The sequence below is a fragment of the Notothenia rossii genome (genome assembly GCF_949606895.1).
Source record: "Notothenia rossii genome assembly, chromosome: 1".
In the NCBI taxonomy this organism is placed as follows: domain Eukaryota; kingdom Metazoa; phylum Chordata; class Actinopteri; order Perciformes; family Nototheniidae; genus Notothenia; species Notothenia rossii.
Genome location: NC_136912.1, coordinates 31361099 through 31382754, shown reverse-complemented (window position 1 = coordinate 31382754; position 21656 = coordinate 31361099). Strand labels below are relative to the sequence as shown.

Sequence of the window (21656 nt, the reverse complement as noted above, 5' to 3'; positions counted from 1 at the left end):
TTAAAAAGAAACACAAAACACCCAAGATGCCAACATATATTAAAGCAGTGTGGGAAATAACTTCCTTCTGGAGGGCACATTGGGATTTTAGCCTTTGCAGACCATTTAAATGCACAAAAACGCATATAACACACTACAGGAAAGGGAAATCCCCAAGAAGCATAATAAGGCCCCTTTAACTCAGAGGATAGACAATTATTACAAGGTTTTTTTCATGCCTTAAGGTACACTGCCCCCTAGAGGTAAACCAATAAAACATTCAATTTCACAACCTTCCATATCTTTATTCATTATCTCAACATTTTTTTTACAGATTCTGCTCAAATATGACAAATAACCCCCCCGCCCCCCCTTAATAAAGACTAATTGGAATATCTTCTAGTTAATAGTCAGTGGCCTTTTCATCTTTCAGGAACACAACTGAGAGCCGATTAATTAAATACAGAAGAATTATTGGGGACCATCATTTTCACAGTGCATTACAAAGCTCAGCGGTAGGAGCTTATGATATTCTGTCGTAGCTCTCTACGGTATGTGGATGTCAGTCTTCTTGAAATTAAGGAAGTTCTTTTTAAAAAAAAAAACACACACCATTTGAAAAAAAAAACACTTCTGAGAGGCATTCCCCAGCACACAAACTAAGTAATCATTCACATCTGATTAGACATTATGTTAATAAATTAATCAACTATCTGTTATCTGCTATAGTGCCCTACCAACCCGCCCTACCAACCCACCCACCCACAGAAAAAAACAAAATTCTCTATTCAAACCCAAATTTCCAGCATCTATCGACCACCGCTTTCCTGAGCTGAAACGGACAAAAAGTCGACCTTGCGTCACGCTAAACAACATATAAGAGGTGGAGTGCATGGCAGTAACTCGTGTTTTCTTTTTAAAATATATATAACATGACGGACAATGGTATGAAGCTTGTCCACGTCTTTTGCTGTCTTTTGAGGATAGTTAACAGTTACACAATCCCATGTTTGTGATGGAATTATTTAAGTCAATTCAGCTCGATTGAGTTTATTGACAACGGGGTCAAATAAGGGTCAATAAGCATAATTAGAGTAAATGAAATTTGAAAATGAATACAAGGGTTTATTTCTAGATGGAGATCTCACAATCCTTTCACAGGCTCTAAATTATATTGACCTTTTTTTGTCCTATAAAAAGGTAATATTAAAGTAGACAGTTTAAATATCCTCTTTGTCACCGCAGTGTGTAAATACCCCTGTGTTTCGTCTGAATTGACCCAAACGCTGATAGGTGACAAGTGACCATCCCTGGTGTCCTAAACTCTGTTAAGACTGATATCAAAAGCATTCAAGTGCCTTCAAAACATAAGCAAATGATTTTCGTTGACCTAGATAAATTACAAAGGTATAAAAATGGCTCATATTCTATCACAAATATTAACAATTTTCTTTAGACAATGAGTGCTGTGGAAACAATGGAGGAAAACAACCTGTAAAACTTCAGTCCAGTGAATCTGATGTGCGTCGAGTGGTTTTTGTTGGTCTTCACACGGGGTCAAATCACATCTTTAGCGCACCCAATATTTCTCTAGCATCCTGGGGTATTTATCTTGTGAACTGGGATCAACTGTGAGCCAACAGTTAGTAAACAGGCAGTAACCATGGTTGCAAGTGTAATATTTAGTGGGCAAAGATGTGGTCTGAGGTGAGCCGTGGTTCGGTCCTTATGTGCGCCGGGCCTTCTGTCTCTTGGCCTGACGTTTGGCTTCGTCCAGAGCAGCGTTGTCCGCGCTGACCTGGGACATGCTCCTTACTCCCTGGATACGGTTCACCAGCTGTAGCAGGAGGGGGATTACCTGCAACGAGAGAGCAAAACATGTTCTTACTTGAAAAATGTAAAACGCACAGTAAGTATTTTTTTGTATAGCAGTCTTCTGGTTAGGATGACTTCAGTGTTTATCGTTCAGGAGGTTTTCTACCGGAAGCCGTATTGTTTGCAGAGGTCTTCTCTCCAAACAAACAGACTCAGCTTTTGAATATGGTAAAAAAATATGAATAAAGCAGTGTCAACTTAGAAATCAGTGTTTCTCTCATGCAGTTTGGTGGACTACGAATGTTTGGTAAGCTTGTTTTTCTGATAACTTAAGATCAAGACGACAGATGATTGAAATATTTTATCATGTTAAAATGTATTGTTAAGAAAGACCAAGCACATTGTCTCTGGAGTTGAAGTATGGGTTACATTTTTTATCGTATACCTCAATATCAGTATTGCGACAATAGGGTTGACAATTGGTGCTTTCATACATTTATAAAACAAAAATCATTTGATTGTAGAACGAGAAATAGACTATAAAACCACAAAGCGATACATGAGTTATATGGCCCCGCCCTAATGCAGGAGGAGGCAGGGGCGGACTGGCCATCTGTAGAATCTGGAGAATCACAGAACGGCCGGTCGCCAAGGGCCGTTGAAGGCCGGCTCGGTTCGCTGACGGCCGGCACGGCCTTTAAACGGCATCATTGAAGTTGCGCTGACAAGCGACAGAGGTCCACCGTTTCCCCGCAGCGAGGCTCCCCCCCCCTGTTGACAGTTCATTAGCACCCCGCCCCTGGGAGGAGGTGAAGAGGAATAAGTACCTTCTCGTGGTTGTATGCTGCCAACAGGAGCAGCAGGGTGAGGGGCAGAGCGATGTACGAGCCCTGGGCTACATCCTGGTCAGGCACTTTACGCTGTGGGGAAGCACAAACACACAATCTGAGATGAGACAAATACAAGAGAAACTGTGACACCATATAAGGGCAGACGAAGGAGAAAACTAATTAAATGAAGGGGAGGAGGGGGAATATTCTGAGTAAAAGCTTGGAATAAAGTTGGTTATTTAAATCTCTGAAAGTAAAGTTGTTTTTTACAAGAAGGAACAACATATATTTTTTATTCATCTCCAATAAACTTATCTTTTATTAATGAATCTTATCTCTAAAATGTTAAGTATTTTCTCTGAATATTACCCCCCAGGAATATATCTCGCTACATAATAATAGTCAGGTATCCGGTAGTTAAAAACTGGATATTTTTATACAACAAAAAACCCAAGTTTAAATACTCCGCAAGTAAAAAATGTCTCCTTACAGTGGGGTTGAAGGTGAGTGTGATGTGCTTGTGGTAACCGTTGGAGGTGAAGGTGACCTGAGGCAGAGTGAAGTCAAACTGGAAGCGGGACAGCGTGGAGTGCAGTATCAGCACGTAGCTCTGTGGAGGAGGAGAGGAGACTTTGTAACAAACAATAACAACAACAGCAGCAGCATGTCCTCGGTCTATTCAGTTCAGACAAATATACAAACATGTCAACATTAAGAAGACTGAGAAGACTTAAGAAATATCAGATTTGAGGTTTTAGCACCAAAAAACGATCTTGAAAATGTTCATGATTAGATCGTTTTTTCAATATACCGTAATTTTCAGACTATAAGCCGCGCCTTTTTCCCGATTTTTCGACCCTGCGGCTTATATAACGGTGTGGCTAATCTAAGGATTTTTACAGGTTACAGTCCACCACCTTTAACTCTATGGGCTCTATGGCCGGTCCGCGGACCCCCACCTTTAAGCGGCGGGCTCCAGCAGGAAAAGCTTGAGGCCGGAAAAGAGTGAGACAGGTAGCGCGCAAAAGTAAAAGTGGAACCGAGAGTGGTACGAGAGACAGAACGAGAGCAACACAGACAGACATTACGAGAGCGAGACAGTTTGTCCCCGTACCACTGGTTGAAAACCACTGCTGTAGATCACTGCCGGTACGTGCGCTGGGAGCGCACCGTTTAAGTTTGAAAGTTGAAAAGTTTGTGTGTCTGAAACGCTATGTGATACAGTACAGTTTACACAGCACAGTACATGTTCTGTAGCTACTATTGCACTAAATGGTAACACTTGAATACGTTATGCAAATATGCAACTTGTTTGTTGAAATGTTAATAAATGGGAGCTTCCTCAAACAGCCATCTCTTTCCCGACAATCCCCTCTGTGCACGAACTCTTACATATGGTAATTAAACATTAAAACACCTGCGGCCTATAGTCCAGTGCGGCTTATATATGTACACATCATTCAATTTAGCTGCTGCGGCTTATATTCAGGTGCGCCTTATAGTCCGAAAATTACGGTAGTTATTCTTGAAGCCAACACTGTTGCGGTTGTATAACCATGCGTTAATACATTCGGGAGTCACAACCCCTTTGAGATGACTGGTTTGACTATCAGAATTTGATAATTTTGCTCCAATAAGGTTTTGAATAGTCTACAGGACTGTCTCAGAAAATTAGAATATTGTGATAAAGTTCTTTATTTTCTGTAATGCAATTAAAAAAACAAAAATGTCATACATTCTGGATTCATTACAAATCAACTGAAATATTGCAAGCCTTTTATTATTTTAATATTGCTGATTATGGCATACAGCTTAAGAAAACTCAAAAATCCTATCTCAAAAAATTAGAATAGTTCCTCAGACCAAGTAAAAAAAAAAGATTTATAACAGCAAAACACAATCAAACATTTTAAAATGTCCATTAATGCACTCAGTACTTGGTTGGGAATCCTTTTGCACGGATTACTGCATCAATGCGGCGTGGCATGGAGGCAATCAGCCTGTGGCATTGCTGAGGTGTTATGGATGGCCAGGATGCTTCAATAGCGGCCTTTAGCTCATTAGCATTGTTGGGTCTGGTGTCTTTCAGCTTCTTCTTCACAATACCCCACATATTCTCTATGGGGTTCAGGTCAGGGGAATTTGCAGGCCAATCGAGGACAGTAATGCCATGGTCAGTACACCAGTTACTGGTGGTTTTGGCACTGTGGGCAGGTGCCAGATCATGCTGGAAAATGAATTCCTCATCTCCATAGAGCTTTTCAGCAGACGGAAGCATGTAGTGCTCTAAAATCTCTTGGTACACAGCTGCATTTACTCTGGGCTTGATGAAACACAGTGGACCAACACCAGCAGCTGACATGGCTCCCCAAACCATCGCTGACTGTGGGAACTTCACACTGGATTTCAAGCAACTTGGATTTTGCTCCTCTCCAGCCTTTCTCCAGACTCTGGCGCCTTGACTTCCAAATGAAATACAAAACTTGCTTTCGTCTGAAAAGAGGACTTTGGACCACTGTGCAACTGTCCAGTGCTTCTTTTCCTTAGCCCAAGTCAGACGCCTCTTCCGTTGTCTTGAGTTCAGAAGTGGCTTGACCATGGGAATACGGCTATTGTAGCCCGTTTCCCGGACACGTCTGTGAACAGTGACTTTTGATACCTGGACTCCAGCTTCAGTCCACTGTCTTTGAAGCTCCCCCAAATTCTGGAAGCGACTCTTCTTCACAATGCTGTTAAGGCTGCGGTCATCTCTCTTGGTTGTGCAGCGTTTCCTGCCACATTTCCCCCTTCCAACAGACTTTTTGTGGATGTGCTTTGAAACTGCACTCTGTGAACAGCTTGCTCTTTGAGAAATTTCTTTTTGTGTCTTACCCTCCTGATGGAGGGTGTCAATGACGGTCCTCTGGACAGCAGTCAGATCAGCAGTCTTCCCCATACTTGTGATTTAGTTTACTGAACCAAGCTGAGTGTTTTTCAAGGCTCAGGAAACCCTTGCAGGTGTTTCGAGTTAATTAGACGATTCAAGTGATTCGTTGAACACCCTACTAGTATACTTTTTCATGATATTCTAATATTTAGAGATAGGATATTTGAGTTTTCTTAAGCTGTATGCCATAATCAGCAATATTAAAATAATAAAAGGCTTGCAATATTTCAGTTGATTTGTAATGAATCCAGAATGTATGACATTTTTGTTTTTTTAATTGCATTACATAAAATAAAGAACTTTATCACAATATTCTAATTTTCTGAGACAGTCCTGTATGAGAGGAGCACTATTAAATGTATCCCCAATCCAATTAGCATAGGGCTAACTGGAAGTAAGCCGACTAAGTTGGCAGAAATCTCTTCTTTGGATTTGGCAAGTCATTTTGGCCAACAGAAAGTGTTGTATATTTTTTTCATTGACCTATTCTGGTTAAAACAATACAAACAATTTTTAAAAACCCTATAACATTTATTTCATTCACTTAAATATTTTTTTTTACACATTCATTGTTTTTTTTCTTCTTTATATTGTATTCATTTACCCACTGCTGCATAACCAAGTGCCCCACTAGGGACAAATTAAGTTATTTGTTTTTTCAGAGTTCAGTCCTAAGAAGAAGAATATTAAAACTGTAATGTACTACAAACATTGATCCAGCCCTAATTTGACCTAAGAGCAGAAACACAAGCATACCTCTCCATCTCTGTCCAGCGGAGGGAAGTTGAAGAAGAGGGACTGTCCTAGAGAGATGCTGTTGATCGGGTTGTCCATGTTGTCACTCTTGTAAAGCTTCACCTGGATAAATAGAATGGGGGTAAAAAAGAAAAACGTCAAGAACTGTAACTGCACATTCCTGTCATTCATGAGCCTTGGAGGGGAGTTGCCCATATGTTCAATAAAAATTACCAAAATGCATTAGCCGCTTTCACACCAAGTACTTTGCCGTACTTAGTGCCCAGCACTTAGTGCCCCATGGAACTAAGTACAGACCGCGCTCACACCGGAATAAGTTCCCTGAGGGAAGATTAAGCAAATGAAGCCGCTGACGTCACTTCGTCTTCTTCTGCTTTGAGTTTACTGGCAGGCCGCAAACCACTTCATGGCGTATACTGGCACCCGAAGTCCCCGGCCGGAAGACACCGGAGTTGGAGACTGGCTTCAGTAGAAATTGGTACTTTTTTCTCCCCAGGATAGTACCACCTCTCTAGCAGGCACTACAAATGGGGGTAAAAGTTCTCTGAACTAAGTTCACTTTTTGGTGTGAACGCAAAATTCCAGGCACTATCGGAACTAAACGGAAAAAGTACGGGTCAAAGTGCTCCGGTGTGAAAGCGCCTATTGAGAAGATAAGCCCAGCAGTGCTACCGATAGTGTTGCGAGGTGTTCAGGGGACGTGTGGACGTTTCCACTGAGGTCAAACTGATTGATTTGTCTGAAGGCGATGATGTTGACCCCTTCAATGTCATTGCTGCCGACCTGAGGGGGAAACAGAGCTTAAATCAGATACAACCTTAGAAAATGCCAAATGTTAACTGTGGATATAACTTAGCACAAGTCACAAGGTTTGATAATAATAGAGAATTAAATGGAACTAAGGCATTTCCTGCCTTGCCAGAGCAATTACAGAGCCTGAACTTCTGACAAACTAAATTATAAAGAGAGGTTTAAACTTGCAGCGGGTTTACTGCAAGAAACACAAAAATAAAGCCCCATGTTTTCCAATCAGTTTCAAGTACAACTAATCAAAAAAATGCAGTTTATTTCAACTACCCTAAAGCCGTCAGTTATTGCAAGAACACAAAACATTATTTTTTCATGAATCAGTGATTCTAAACATTTAAAAAACGTACAAAAAAACAGTTTGCAGCTGTTAATGAGCTCCTGAACATCACCAATGACCCATTATTGTATCCTGACCAGATTATTTCTACTGTGTACCTTAGGATGGTAAATACAAATTATTGAGTATTACAAACAGTTGTGCTTACAAGCCTTTAACACTTTAGCCTCTCACCTCTACTGCTCTGTATTGTGGTAAGGCCCTCTCTATGTGGTCGTTGCCTTCAGCTCGCAGCTGAATGAGATATTTGCAACCCGGCTGAAAGAAACAAAACATTATAGTTAGAACACAGTGAAAAGGCTTGAAAGAAATAGCGTCTGTACAGCATTTCAGACATTAAATCAGTCAGTTACACCTGCTCAAATGGGGCATACACATTGTGTTAACAAGATTAGCTCACTTTTTGAGAACCTAAGTGTGTTCATTTCGTACTCACCAGCAGACCCCTGAGTCTGAAGCGCCCCTCTTGATCGGTGACGGTGTCCTCGCTGTAGATGCTACAGTCTGCCTGTCCCACCGCCTCCACGGCAACGTCTCTCTCTGCGTCCCCGCTCAGAGACTGCACGGCTCCGTAGCAGCTGAGGACGTATAAACACTCATTAGACTTATGCTGTGGACATGATAGGCTCCTATTATAAACAGCATCGAGGCACATGTGCATACCTGTAAGCAGTCTTGATGCCAGTGATATCGATACTGAGGTTCTGACCCTCCTCCACTGCGATCATCTGAGACGCCGGCTCAAAGCGGAACTCCTTCATCATGGGCTTGAAGTAGTACTGACCGGGACTCTGAGGAGAGGGAAGCAGAAAAATAAACACATTAGATAGAGATCCCGTCAACTAGCAGACTGTGAGAGCAGATTAACACACTGCTGGATCCCTACCAGGTTATTGAAGGTGAGCAGGCCGGTGTCCTGAGTCAGCAGGTTGGAGCGAAACTGTCCCCCACTCAGAGACAGTAGGACACCTGAAAGGGGAATACCGTCCTCTGATCTGATCTGCAGCACAGAGGGAAGGAGAGGACAGGTTATAGATCTCACTTCAATTAACTAACTGATCGATTTCTTCAGCACTTTATATTTATACCATATGAGTTTAAATGAATGATAGAAATTTGACATTTTTGGAATGTTAGAAGTTTTAGATGTGGTTGACCTAGTCATAAAACCAATACATTGGTTCAAAGTCAATGCCAAATTTGTTGCAACTGGTAGGTACACAGTTTTTTTCTTCTCAGCATCCTACTGTAGGTAACTAATGGTTTTCCATCGACACGGTAAAATCCCAAAAGAAAATAAGCCAATTACAAAGGACAACAAAATGTTTTATTTAAAGAGCAACTTCCAGGTTAAAGACACCTGTGAATAAATGTGTAGGAAAATGATGAATACACTAGATTTTCCCAAAAATATACAGAAATATACACTACAGTGACATCTGACGTCGTTTTTTAAGAAATGTTCACTTCCGCATAAAAAAGCCTCGGCACGTGACCTCCCGCGTGTGACGTAACACGGGGGACACAAGGGGGAGAGCGGCCGGTGTAACGTATTAATAAACATGGATCCCAATGCTAGTTTCGACACAGAAGAAGTTGAACATGAATATTCGAATGCATATGACGGACCACAACCTTATAATTATGAGCCTGCTAGGCGTCCAAGAGACCAGGAGCAGCCAAGGATTAGAAGAAATAACGGCCATCGGAGAGAAATTGAGCTGTGGTGTGAGGAGAACCAGTGGAGAACTGGGCAGCTATCTTGGTGAGTGACCGGTGTTAGCTACAGAATGTTAGCTAACGTCAGTCACATCACAACATTGTGAAGTTAGCTATCATATATCAGGCTATAACTAAAGTAGTATTGATAATATAGTAACGTTACTGGCAGGACTGTTGATACTGATCCATAACAGAAACTAATGCACAAGTATCAGCCGTATCTCGCGTTACCTAATGCAACTCCACACTACGGTGCTGTGTACCGGAGGGGAGACGCGAGATACGGCCGATACTTGACGATCTGGCGGAGAAAGGTTGTGGAGCCTCCGTTGATATGTCGTTGTAACAGCTTGATGGAAAGCAGGTGTGTAGTCGGGGAGGGTGCACAGCTGATTGCAGCAGGTGAGTGGAGGTTGAGCCGGGAGCCTGGAGTGACAGCCACCACGCACACACAAACAACACAGGCAGGGGGAAACAAACAAACACAAAGGAGACGGCTGGAGCAGTACAGCCACCACAGCGTTACCTAATGCAACTCCACACTACGTCTTACGGTGCCGTGCACCGGAGGGGAGAGAGAGAGAGAGCAGCGAAGGGGGGGAGAGAGATGTAATACGGTTTCCTGATAAAGCTGTGGAGAGTATGTGCTGCAGGGAGGTGGATGCACAACGCGCCCAGGAACGAAAGCTAGCTCCGGTCCTTTTCCCGTGAGGGAAACTGTGGACTCGATGTCCTGACAGGCTGGTATTTGTGCAACCTGCACAAACACAATACTGCACCATGATTACAAATGGTGAAATACAATTTAAAACTACCGAAAAATACCAGCTCCTTAAAACACAACCGCTCTACTCAACGCAACTCCACTATACCCGCGGTCAGAGAGCGGAGATGTGTCCCCTGCGTGATGTAATATGACGCGTTTGACGTATGACCTTAAAAAAATGCAGTTTTTAAGAGCAGAGCTCAAAATTGCTCCTTTCCCTCTGAATTCTTGCCCTTATGTCTCGTAAAACATATCAACTCCTACATTCACTTTTTTAATTGTAATTTTCAAGCAAGTTTAAGGATAAATGTAGAAAAAAAACAACCTGCAAGATGCTCTTTAAGCTTACAGATGATGATACAAAAATAGATATTAGGGAGGGAATTACAGCCTGTTGAACCTCCTAACAAAAGAATAACAATATTCAAACTTATCTAAAGAGTGTATGTTGAAGTACATTGGATTTACTGTCGTCTTTACAATTGTGAAATATAAATACAATTAAAATGTACCTTGAAGGTGACTCCAGCCAGAGCGAACGCCTTGAAGTCTCCCACGGTTCTCTCCACAGGACTCAGGACGAAGCCTTCTTTGCTGGCACTGATGTCATACTGCCGGTTGCTGTGGAGCGGACCCACACTGAGGAGAGAGGGGAGCACAGCGCTGGTTAGGACTGCAGGTCTAGGATATATTCTATAAGGTCACAATACTTCAAGGCCATCTATGCCACTTAGTTTACGGACATAACTGATACTCTTTTATTATTAGCCATGGTTTTGTACTGGTTTTTTCCCCGTTTCATTTTTTTTTTACCCGCTATTGAACTTTTGCTGTAACACTGTACATTTCCCCGCTGTGGGACTAATAAAGGATTTCTGATTAAGGTTGAACAGTAATAATGCATCGTTTGGTTCTCAGACCTGTATGCTCCCATCTCATTGGTTCCCACAGTAATGAGTGGTGCAGCGGCTCCTTTCTCAGTGATGGAAATCTCCACACCCTGCAGCTCTGGAGACACTTTGCCCGCCAGGAAGAGCCCGGCTCGCCCTGCGATGTCCACCAGACGACCCGGACAAGACTCTGTGGAGGGAGAGGAAGTGACATTTAGGTATTACAGAATTTGGGATGTTATTCATCGGTTTTCCGCCTGATGAGTTATAGTTAAATAGACATTCACTGTGTGTGTGTGTGTGTGTGTGTGTGTGTGTGTGTGTGTGTGTGTGTGTGTGTGTGTGTGTGACCTTACCTCCAGTAATGGTGGCCTCTACCTCTGGAGGATAGAACAGCAGTTCCTTGGATGAGGGAGTCACTGTGATCTTTTCTCCAGCCCTGCACAGATCAACAGAATATATAAGCTCACTGCATCAACGCTTCACAATAGATTCCTGCCTGACCAATCGCAATAGCTCATGTGCCATCTACTATTTGCCAGAATACGAAGAGTGATTACGTATTAACCCCAAAGTTAGCATTGCAAGGGCTCCCTCGACAAAAAGCAATGGGATTTTCCATTAACTTTTGGAGTGTTGCAAAAAATAAGATCTGTGGCAAACACACGTTTATGATACTTGCATGTTCCTTCAGCACGATAATGTCCACATTCTGATAAAACTTTAATGATTTTTTAAGTGTAAATTAAATCTCAAGAAGTATAAAGCTAACATTAGCCTATAAAATATTAAAATGCTCAACGTTTTACTGTGATATCTTGTTTCAACAGTTACTTTATCGTTATTGTTTGTATAATTATTTTTATTCTATTTCATCTTTATTTTTTACCTTGTGTGAATCCTGTTTTTCACTCTGACCCTGTTGCTGCTATCTTATCTTGTCTTAAACAAACTCCATCAGGGTTGCACGACTACTCGTCAACACAGGTGAGCTTAAAGCAGACTTGTTTTTGGAATGTTTAGTATTCTCCTTTAGTCGCTTGTTAGCATCCTCTGCATTTAGATACTGTTGACTTCAAGACTAAGGAATCTTAAGTGCTAACTCCTAGCCAGCCTTACCTTGCCCAGTAGGAGAACTCGTAGTGGAAGGGGCCTGTCAGGTCGTCGGCCTTCTCTTGGATGGGGGGGCTGTCGTCCCTGGCCCCTCCCTCCTCCTCGGCGGCGCGGCGCTCTCTCTCCTGGCGCCGCAGCGTGATCTCCTGCAGCTGCTGCTCCAGCCGCTGCTCCTCCAGGCTGCGCAGGGGCCCCAGCACCAGGGCCGGCTCACTCTCAATAGACGATCTGAAAAGATGGAGAATGAAAAACATTTGTAAGAGGATGCGCAGCAGTAGCTTATATTAGCACACAGTGTAGCCACGCTGGGTCATTACTTGATAGTAACGGTGACGTCCAGGATCTTGTCGGTGGTGATGAGCCCGGTCATGTGATGGCGCACTGCAGTGAGGGTCAGGATGCTGGGGGCCGAGCTGTTGGACACAGGTTAACAACAGTCAATTTATTGTATTGCATAGAGGGAAAACACTGAAATAAATACATGGAAATCCTCTCATTACTTACGTATCGTACGTGTAGAAATCCTGCTCAAATTGATGGCAGGAGCGAGGGGTGACTTTGTAAACACCTGGAGAAACATGTTTAGTTGATTCATTACTTCAGTTTTTATTAAGGTAAGCGTGACACAGACCCTTTGGCTCCAAACACTTTACTCTAACGATACTCGAGGGATATTTCTCCTTTCTAGATATGCCAATTCCTGCTATGTTAAAGTGGACCTATCATGCTATTTTTAGGCTATAGCATAGGTCGCATATAAAAATATATAAAAAACATGTCTATGAAGTGTTTTGCTCAAAATACCAAACAGATCACCCATTCTATCCATGCCTCATATCCCTCCATTTCACTTCCTGTTTCAAAAGTTCTGATTTTGGGTATGAAGTTAAAAAAAAAAAAAAAATGATAAAAAAGGAGGGGGCTGAGCTCATGCGGGACCCGGTAGCTACTGTCTAAACTAAATACTGCCGTGATGAAACGCCATATCATGGATTATCAAGGATTATGTCTGAAACAGTATGGAGCTCAAAGGCTTTCTCTGTTGCCGGTTATACCACAAGGTGAGTTCCTTTTTATTTCCTGCTTCTTCACACACATGCTCTGTGCAGTACAGGTTAGCTCTGAGTGTTAGCGATGCTAATGTAACGTTTCTGATAGGGCAGTGGGTGTAAAGCCAGCCTACATTTCCAATATTACATCATATCGGACGCAAATCTGGATCACCTCCGTTGTAGCCCCATTTTTAAAAGATTTGGGTACTGAGGAAAAGAGAGAGGGTTTTATTTTCTGACGCTCCGTGAGTTCCCCGACACACCGGGGACACATATTTATGTATAAAAGACATCAAAAAGTGCATTTTGCACGATAGGCCCCCTTTAAGCTAATGAGCGGTCAGGGTAAAGAACCTCACCTGGCTTTGAGAGACAGAAGCGGTTGACTCCTTTAGAGAGGTTGTACACGCCAACGTTTTCGGGTTTGCTGCCATCTTGGAAGAACTCCTATGCAGAAAAACAGATGTAATTAGAATAATTGTGGAGGTGTCACCATCTGATACACACACCAGGTACTGATTACTGACCAGAGTGATAGCATGGGAGAGGGAGCAGCGCAGGATGTAGCCAATCTGTCTGAACTCCACTCCCACCACGTCCGAGTCCAGCACCTCCACCTCCACAGACTTATGCTTCCAGCACCACTCCTCGTGAGTAATACTCACTGAAAGGGGAGAACGAAAAATAATCAACACATAGAATAAAAGTAACAGAGAGACATGTTTGATGAAAGGATTTAAAGGTGCAAATCTGCTCCAAATAAATAGAGGCTTGCATTTAGCATTTTATATTTCCTGCTAGGCTACACATATGCTGAATTCAACTGCTAACGAAAGCTTCTACCAGAGCTACTCATTGATTGAAGTGACACAATATTTGTATTTCACATTCAAATAAACATAGAAATGATTTTACTTTCATCTTCTGCCAATATATGAATGAGGGCTGCACAATATATATGTAAAAAAAAAAACTGACACGAGCACATTTGTTTGGTACAATATAATGAAATATGTAAAAATACTGAATCGAGTCCTGACCTTTGTATTTCCCTGGTAAAACGTCCTCAAAGGAGAAGCTGAGGATGTCGTTGCTGCCGGACAGAGCTACCGTCCGCCTCTCTCCCTGCCGACTCACTGGCTGCAGAGTCACAGAGAGGTCATCGCAGGACGCTACAGATCAACCAGGGGACACAGGAGACGGGAAAATATGAACAAACAACCCCATAAATATTTAAGTGGGACGGGAGCCACTAAGACAAAGACAGCACTTATACTAGAATTACAAATTCAGTGTATATTACCAAGCCTTTACCTAGACAGTAGACTTTCCCAGAGACAGAAGCCATGAACTGGGTGAAGAGTAGGTCTGTGAGGGGCCGGTCCACAAGGGAGACTTCCAGGGCCTGAGGCTGCAGAGCAAGCCCTGCCTTCACCTCCGCCTCGGGGAGAGACACCTGCAAGACAACAGAGTTACCATACTGCTACATAGGCACTGAAATCAATTACATCGCTAGGATACACTTCAAAAGACAAACATTAGATATCTTAGAGTCAAGTGTTTGAGGTTAGCTTTGTGTTGATTTAGTCAGGGACCAGTTGCTGCGAGAGTCTTACATGGACACTGTAGTCTCCGGGTTTGGCCTGAAAGCAGAAGGCCCCCTGGGGGTCTGAGTCCACGGTCTTGCTCGAGGCCTTGTCTTGGCCCTGCTGAGTCAAAGTGACCTTGTAGCGGCCTTGCTGCTTCATGCCCTCAGGCAGGCGGCTGACGGAGATCTGGCCACACACACTGAACCTGTGGGAACAACATCAGAGGTTAGATCGAGCTAGGAAGAGCGCTGAAGCTGATATTTTTGATATTTCAGAACATGTGTAGTGCAGCTATTTAATATCATTGTTTACAGCGGACAGGCCATGCGTACCCTGCTGTGATGATGTCAGGAAGCTGGGGTGTGTTGGGGGCGATCTTCACTGTGATTGGCTCGAAGAACATGAGCTCCTTGGTGACACGGATGGTGTAGGTACCAGCCGTCATGTTCTCCAGGCGGAAAGAGCCTTCCTCCTTGCTGATGACTGAGGGACACAAGAGCGAAAGACGTAAAGTGAGAACAACGAAATGCACACAGGGGTAGACATTAAGGCCGGTGGAATTGTATTATCACTGGCCCTACCATTGTAACCACTGGCCCGGAGCATTTGTCCACCAAAACAAAAAATCGACTAATAATGAAGAAAATGAACACATTTGTTGCAATAGTAATTTATGAACTAACTACATTACTACTTGTACTACAACATTTGAATCATCAGTTCTTCCTCATTTTCCTCAATTGTAAATATTTGGTTTATTAAAATAATGATATTGTGGTCATTGTTAAAAAATGTCTGCTATTATTATGAGTATTATTATTTGTATAATGCACTTTCTGCCTTCCTGCCATTAGGAGTTATAAATGTAATGGCTATGTAATAGATTAGAACCTTCATTATCCTAAACTTCTGGGACATTCCGCCAATACCTTTATATTGTCTACTCTTCACTAGGGATGCCAGCGATTATTCGATTATTCGTTACAGTCTCCATAATCGAAAATTATTTTTAAAATTCGATTTTATTTATAGATTTTTTAATTATTATTCATGGGTTTTTTTTAACGGGACGATGGGCGTCGAATAATCGATTATTATTCGCCAGGGCTGTCCGATTTTCAATTTTGATCATGGTCAGTTTCTGGCATCCCTACTCTTCACTTACTTGTCAGCATAGGTCGGCATTGATGTACAGAGCCGACAGAAGACCTTGTTTATATTGGCATCATATTGAGAGGGGCAGCGACGCATCATAAAACCAGGAAGTAAGCTGCTGGTTCCCTAGACAAAAAGCAATGGGATTTCTCCATAGGGTTTTGGAAAATAGCTGGAAATGAGGTCTGTGGAAAACAAACCTGTTTGATAAATGCACGTTATGTTCAGCCGGATAATCTCCACATGTCTACCCTACTTTTAAAATGTTCGAATCATAAATCTAATCGATAGATTATAAAATGGTTTTAGGATGCGTCACTGCTAGAAGCCACTAGAAGCCAACTCCATCGATCAAGCTGGCTGAAACCTTCTCTCCCTCTTCTTCTCATACTCCCTGTCACTCTCCTTTAACTCCTCCGGTGACTTTCTTTTATTTGAAGATTGTTTTTTGACCGGCGCTTGGCCGGTTACCGCTGGTATTAAAAACATTTTGGCGAATGGTTAGGTGGCGCGATAGTCTGTAGTGAAGGACACGGGAGCCTGCTCGCGCTCCGCTCCGCAGCAAACAGCTGTTTGCTTTTCACCCAACAACGACAACCGACTCACGGAATGCTATGTTGTAGCATTGATAAACGAAACAATTTAACTAAATTGCAAGTCAAAATACCAATACCACAGGACAATTTTTTTAAAGCAATATTTTTAGTGGCCCGAGCGGACAAGTGGAAAGTACGCTATGCTGGCCCGGGGTGTCTAAATAGTGCTTCCGGGCCAGCGGGCCATTTATAATGTCGAGCCCTGGCACAAATGGAGCACTTCCGCAGTTGGATGTTTTATTTAGTGCTTTTCGGGAGTTTCTTTGTTTACCTTTGATCTGGTTGTTGAGGGACACTGTGGCATCAGGGACGCCCTCCCCCCCATCACTGTTGAGAACTCGGCCCGTCACAGAGAAGCCCATGACCCGGAAGATTGGCTGCAACAGAAACAGTAAGGCATGTGGTATAACACATAAAACATATTCATACTCACAAGATAATGACAGTTATATCTATATGTAGATATATTTTCACTCTTTACCTCCAGTTTCAAACTGTTGTGTTCCACTTTGAAATTCATCCTGGAAGGAGCGACATCAAACGTGATCCTTTCTCCTCTGTAGAAGGGCACCTTAAAAATATGATTTGCAGAATTTAGAAGCAGAAATTTGGATATCAGAGAAAGGCATTACCATTTCCAATACAGTTCACGATACGATACGATAATACTTTATTTGTCAGATCGAGTCTGAAATTTGACTTGCGTTACAGCAGCTCCATGTTCAACATCAACAGACAAGTGTCCAGACACAATACATGAAACACAAACAACAAAACATTTAACATAACAGCACAATCAGTGAGAGAAAACATGCTCAAAGAGCCTTCAGCGTGCATTTGATCTGGGATTTAGCTCTGTGTTTACTGTGAGGATTGACTGATGCACGAAGGAGTGCTTCAGTCTGACTCTATTGAAACGTGGGACCCTGTATCTCCGATTAGATGGTAGCACTTCATATTCACTGTTCAGAACATGGTTTGGGTCAGAGATTATGTTGTTGGACAGCCTCACTAGGTTGTTATGATAGGCTGAGTCATAGAGTCTCTGACAGGGCTGAACAACAATCTTTGAGCAGATTTTTAACAGGTGGAGCAGTTTTGATTTTAAAGCTGCTGACAAACAGTTTGCAGGTCAAATTTGCAATGTCCTGAAATAAACCCCAATAATGATACTCTTTATGGTGGCCCTTTATGTATTGCATAATATGTATTATAAATAAAGTGATTAACTTTCCATTATGTAGTTTTAGTAGTTTCACAGCCCTTCAAAATTCTCACTGGGTGTGTTCAAGTGCACTGTAACATTTCTGACTGTAGCTGCAAAAAAGGTTTGTTGTAGTACTTACAGCACTTGTCGGAGTGAAATCGTGAAGGGGACATACGTACAAAAGTTTTTTCTTTTTCAGTGCTTGTAAAACAAGAGAACAGTTCTTTTCACTGAGCTGCCTAGTCGAAAAGCCATTCAGGTCTGGCTCTTCTCCTATGTCTACATTTTGAATACCTCTAAAGAGGCAAGAATAAGAACTTGATAAGACCTTTTTCCTAGTATTAGTGTAACCTTAATGCTACACAAGTCATTTTAAGGAGGACATCAGTTAAAAAAAAAAAAGCCCTGATACAGAGGTAATGACTTATATCCAACAATTGTAGTAATTAAAAAAACGAAGTGAAATTAATTAGAGACATATTAGGCCTTTTTCACAAAGCTCACCACGGTGTACTCGCCGCTGGCCAGCGAGAGGAAGACGAAGGTTCCATCTTCCCTGGAGAGAGCGCTGCAAAGGTAGAGCAGCGAGCTGTCCCCAGGATCTGCCCCCTCCACTGGGGATGTGTTACAGCCGCCGACGTCCTGAAATCACACGGATAGATATGATGCAATCTTACCTCGTTGTGCCGTTTTAAATCCAACCAAAACTTCCAAAACATTCCAGAGTCACAACTGCTCACTGTTTAAAAATGTGAAATGGTTTACCTCTTTCTTGACTGTGGCCGAGTACAGGAGGAACGTGACCTCTTTCATGGGCTCGCCATCACTGCGGACCTCCCCCGAGACGTCGTAGCCTCCGACCACCAGATTCTCGGCAGCGGGGGCGTTGGCATTGGAGACCACCACTGAGGTGGCACTCTGTTCAAATAAAAAAAATTAAAAATCAGCATGAGAGTTACAGTAAGGGTCTGAATAATGGCGACTACTGCTGTGCGTGTGCGTCATTAGCTATAAACCTGCTGCACTGACAGGGAACCTAATCCGCTGAGCAAAAGGTGATTAATGAAGTATTACATACAGAACTAAAGAGAGCTGATGTGTTCTTCACTGGGAAGGGCCGTACTTTGGTACCCAGTGGCGTTTTAGCACAGTATTTGTCTATTTCCTATGATGTTATTACTGATGTTTATGGAGTGGCTACATGCTAGCATAGCCATGATCTTTCTGAACTTTAGTCAGACAACAAGAATTTGTAAAGGTTTCATACACTTCCTCAAATCCGCTTGTTACCGTACAGATCTGAATACATAAATTCAAGATTTTATTTTAAAAATAGGCATTATGATGTTATTTTGGAATCCTTTTGATCTATTATTTTTGGACAATGACAGGACGAGGACTTTGTGCCCGATTTGTTTTGCAGACTTTTGTCTTTTCATATAGCCAAAATCTGTCAAACTGATGCAAGTTGCGCAAGGAAAATATTGAAATAAACATATTTGAGTCCAAAAAGCTACTTTAACTTCTTCTGAATGATATTGTCATACAATATTAGAGGCTTATGGGGAAGTTAGCTAGCCTATCACTCTACAAATCTTCTGCATTGACCAAAATGTTGACTTTCTGTGTCCAGTAAATTAAGAACATATGAATTCAAAAGCTTCTAAAAAATGCCATGGGAGACATCACATATGACACATTTGTGTTCAATTCAGTCTGTGCTGTTAATAGGACCATATGAGATCTGAAGTGAGTGTACAAACCTGCTCCAGAGTCCAAGAAGGATGGGAAGCCGTGATGTCATAATTTCCAGGGAGTACTTTTAAAAAGGTGTACCTGGGTAAGGAAGGAAACAAAATGAAATGGCAAACAATGTAAGAGGGATCAGCTTAGTGATATAAAAATAAAAAAAACATAAAAAGGTGAGAGTACTTACTTTCCTCCAGGCTTTGTGACGACGCTCTGGAGTTTCTCCTCTGTTCCCACACGGGTGAGTTTCACTTCTACTCCAGCAGGACCCAGGGGATGGCCTTTACTGAGAACCTGAAGAGAGAGATGCTTTATGCTCTGAATTCATTCCTACAACTGATAATAGTAAAAAAAAAAACGTGGTTAATTGATTTTCAACTTGTTATTTATGGTGGTTTCTTTGTGCATATTTATGAAAGGAAGGTGGGCTTAGTAATTGATCGAATTTCGATTAGCGTTAAGACTTCCAGCATTATACAGAGACAAGATAATCGACATGAAGTGATCAGTGTGCGCATTCCGTTGTGCAATGAAGCTATCATTTAGTCTTGTGTTATTATTAATCCAGCGCACCTTTCCTTTACAAAGGCTTCTCTTAGAAAGAAGGTCTGAATCAATGTGTTTATGATTTAATTGTTGATAAACATAAAACTCTTCATAAATCTGGGCTCTTGATTTTACCCTCAAAGTGCACCAGATTGTTGCTTTTTGTGTAAAAAAAAAGATCTCCAAACTGTACAAAAATAATTGAGATTAGCAAATTGCAAAAAAAAGCAGAGCAGCCAGTCATGCAGAACTAAACAAAGACTGTTGGATGTGTGAGGAGCTAAATCCAAGCACTTTTTCAATTGTTCTTAAATACAACTCAGAATTGTAGGCGTTAACCTTTATTTTCATGCAGATAAGCTTTCTTAGTCAAGAGAAAATTATTCTGATATACACACAGGAAATTCTTCAAAATGCTCACCGTTCCTGAGACCGAGAAGCCAGTGAAGACAAAGTTGATGTCTTCCTCTTTTGTACAAATGTCACTCACTCCATCCACATGGAGGTCAACACTGGTGGGCTCTGGTGAGAGTTAAAACCCAAGAAGAAAAGTTAATAATGGACAAAAATAAATTGAAATGAGAAAATAAATATTGCAAAGAATCTAGACCGATCTGTCTTTGCATTTCCTGGAGTACAAACACATGAATAATATGTTTTGAGCTGTGAGTTTACCGAAACTCCATCCAAGAGGAGGCTCGATCTTTAAAACAAAGTCCCCCTATGTGAAAGAAACAAGTGTAAAGGTTATAATCATCATTGGTAAATAAAATGCATAAAATGCTCAAATGTAATGAATATCATACCTTGTCATACAGGGGGATCATAAAGTAGCCATTGATTGGAGCACAGTCCGTTTGATATTTCAGGGATCCTTGTTTGGTGTACAGTTTAATCTTTGTATGAAAGAAGACATCATTAAATAGTGTAGTATATTTTAACAAATAAATGCCTTAAATACAACTTCGAATGGGAAATTGGTTAATTCATTTGTATCAGCTGTCATTCACAAACAGACCAGCATATCTGGGATTAAGTTAATTTCACCAATTAGGGGAATGGCTAATCCAATGGAGCCTGTTAATGAGCAGGGATTAGGAATAGTGACAAGAAACTACTTGTGCACAGACAAACAGGTTTTTGTTTTTTAAGTTTATGAGTAAGAATTGTAACACAAATAAACTGTAAAAGGGCTAATGTATCAATGCTAACATAGTTTTGCAGTCAACCGCAACTGCGTAGAGAAAACATCCGAATTAGCAGACTAGCATAGCTGCCAAAATGAAAATGTTCCCTTTAATTTATTTTAGTAAGCAACAGAGATACAACTTTTACAAAAAGTAGATTGAAGTTGTGTTCATTTCATTCATACTGTCATACAAACACATCTCTGGTTCCGCCTAACCTTTAGCCTACTACGATAAACCAGCTAACGGTTAGCTAGCCGCTAGGTAGCTAGCTATCGGAAGGCTTGCACTCACCTCGATCAGAGAGTAATTGATCTCCACGTCGGATTTCACAAATCCCCCGCATGCCACCACTATGTCATCAGAGGAAACGGTCAAAAACTGGGAATAGGTGATACATAATAACACCCAAATGGCTCCCACGTCTGCCCGGATCGTAATTCTCAACATTTTTCGGCTAACTGATCTCTCGATGAAACAACCAACCAAGCAACAGCACGCTGCCTCCGGTTCCGTACCAGCTGAGCTGCTGTCAGAGGCCGAGCGCAGCGCCCCGGGCAGCGGCCTCTGTTGGCCGGAGGTGGTATAACAGGCCAAAGAAAGAAAAGTACAGGGCACAGAAGAAAAAAGC

General features: G+C 41.9%; 1 protein-coding gene across 1 annotated transcript; it reads right to left on the bottom strand.

The window, feature by feature from the left end:
- Positions 1–541: 541 nt before the first annotated feature.
- Positions 542–21558, bottom strand: nomo (nodal modulator). Its single transcript, XM_079642417.1, has 31 exons — positions 21320–21558; positions 20645–20734; positions 20514–20559; positions 20260–20360; positions 19480–19586; positions 19307–19379; positions 18309–18461; positions 18048–18185; positions 16818–16907; positions 16608–16713; positions 14918–15068; positions 14613–14790; positions 14311–14452; positions 14037–14168; positions 13524–13660; positions 13356–13443; positions 12449–12512; positions 12262–12357; positions 11951–12172; positions 11188–11270; positions 10862–11021; positions 10454–10580; positions 8340–8453; positions 8117–8244; positions 7890–8031; positions 7628–7711; positions 6979–7089; positions 6307–6408; positions 3115–3234; positions 2622–2714; positions 542–1837 (listed from the first exon to the last, which is right to left on the bottom strand). The coding sequence occupies exons 1-31, from the start codon at positions 21473–21475 to the stop codon at positions 1706–1708; spliced, it is 3666 nt and encodes a 1221-aa protein (XP_079498543.1). The 5' UTR covers positions 21476–21558; the 3' UTR covers positions 542–1705.
- Positions 21559–21656: the final 98 nt, after the last annotated feature.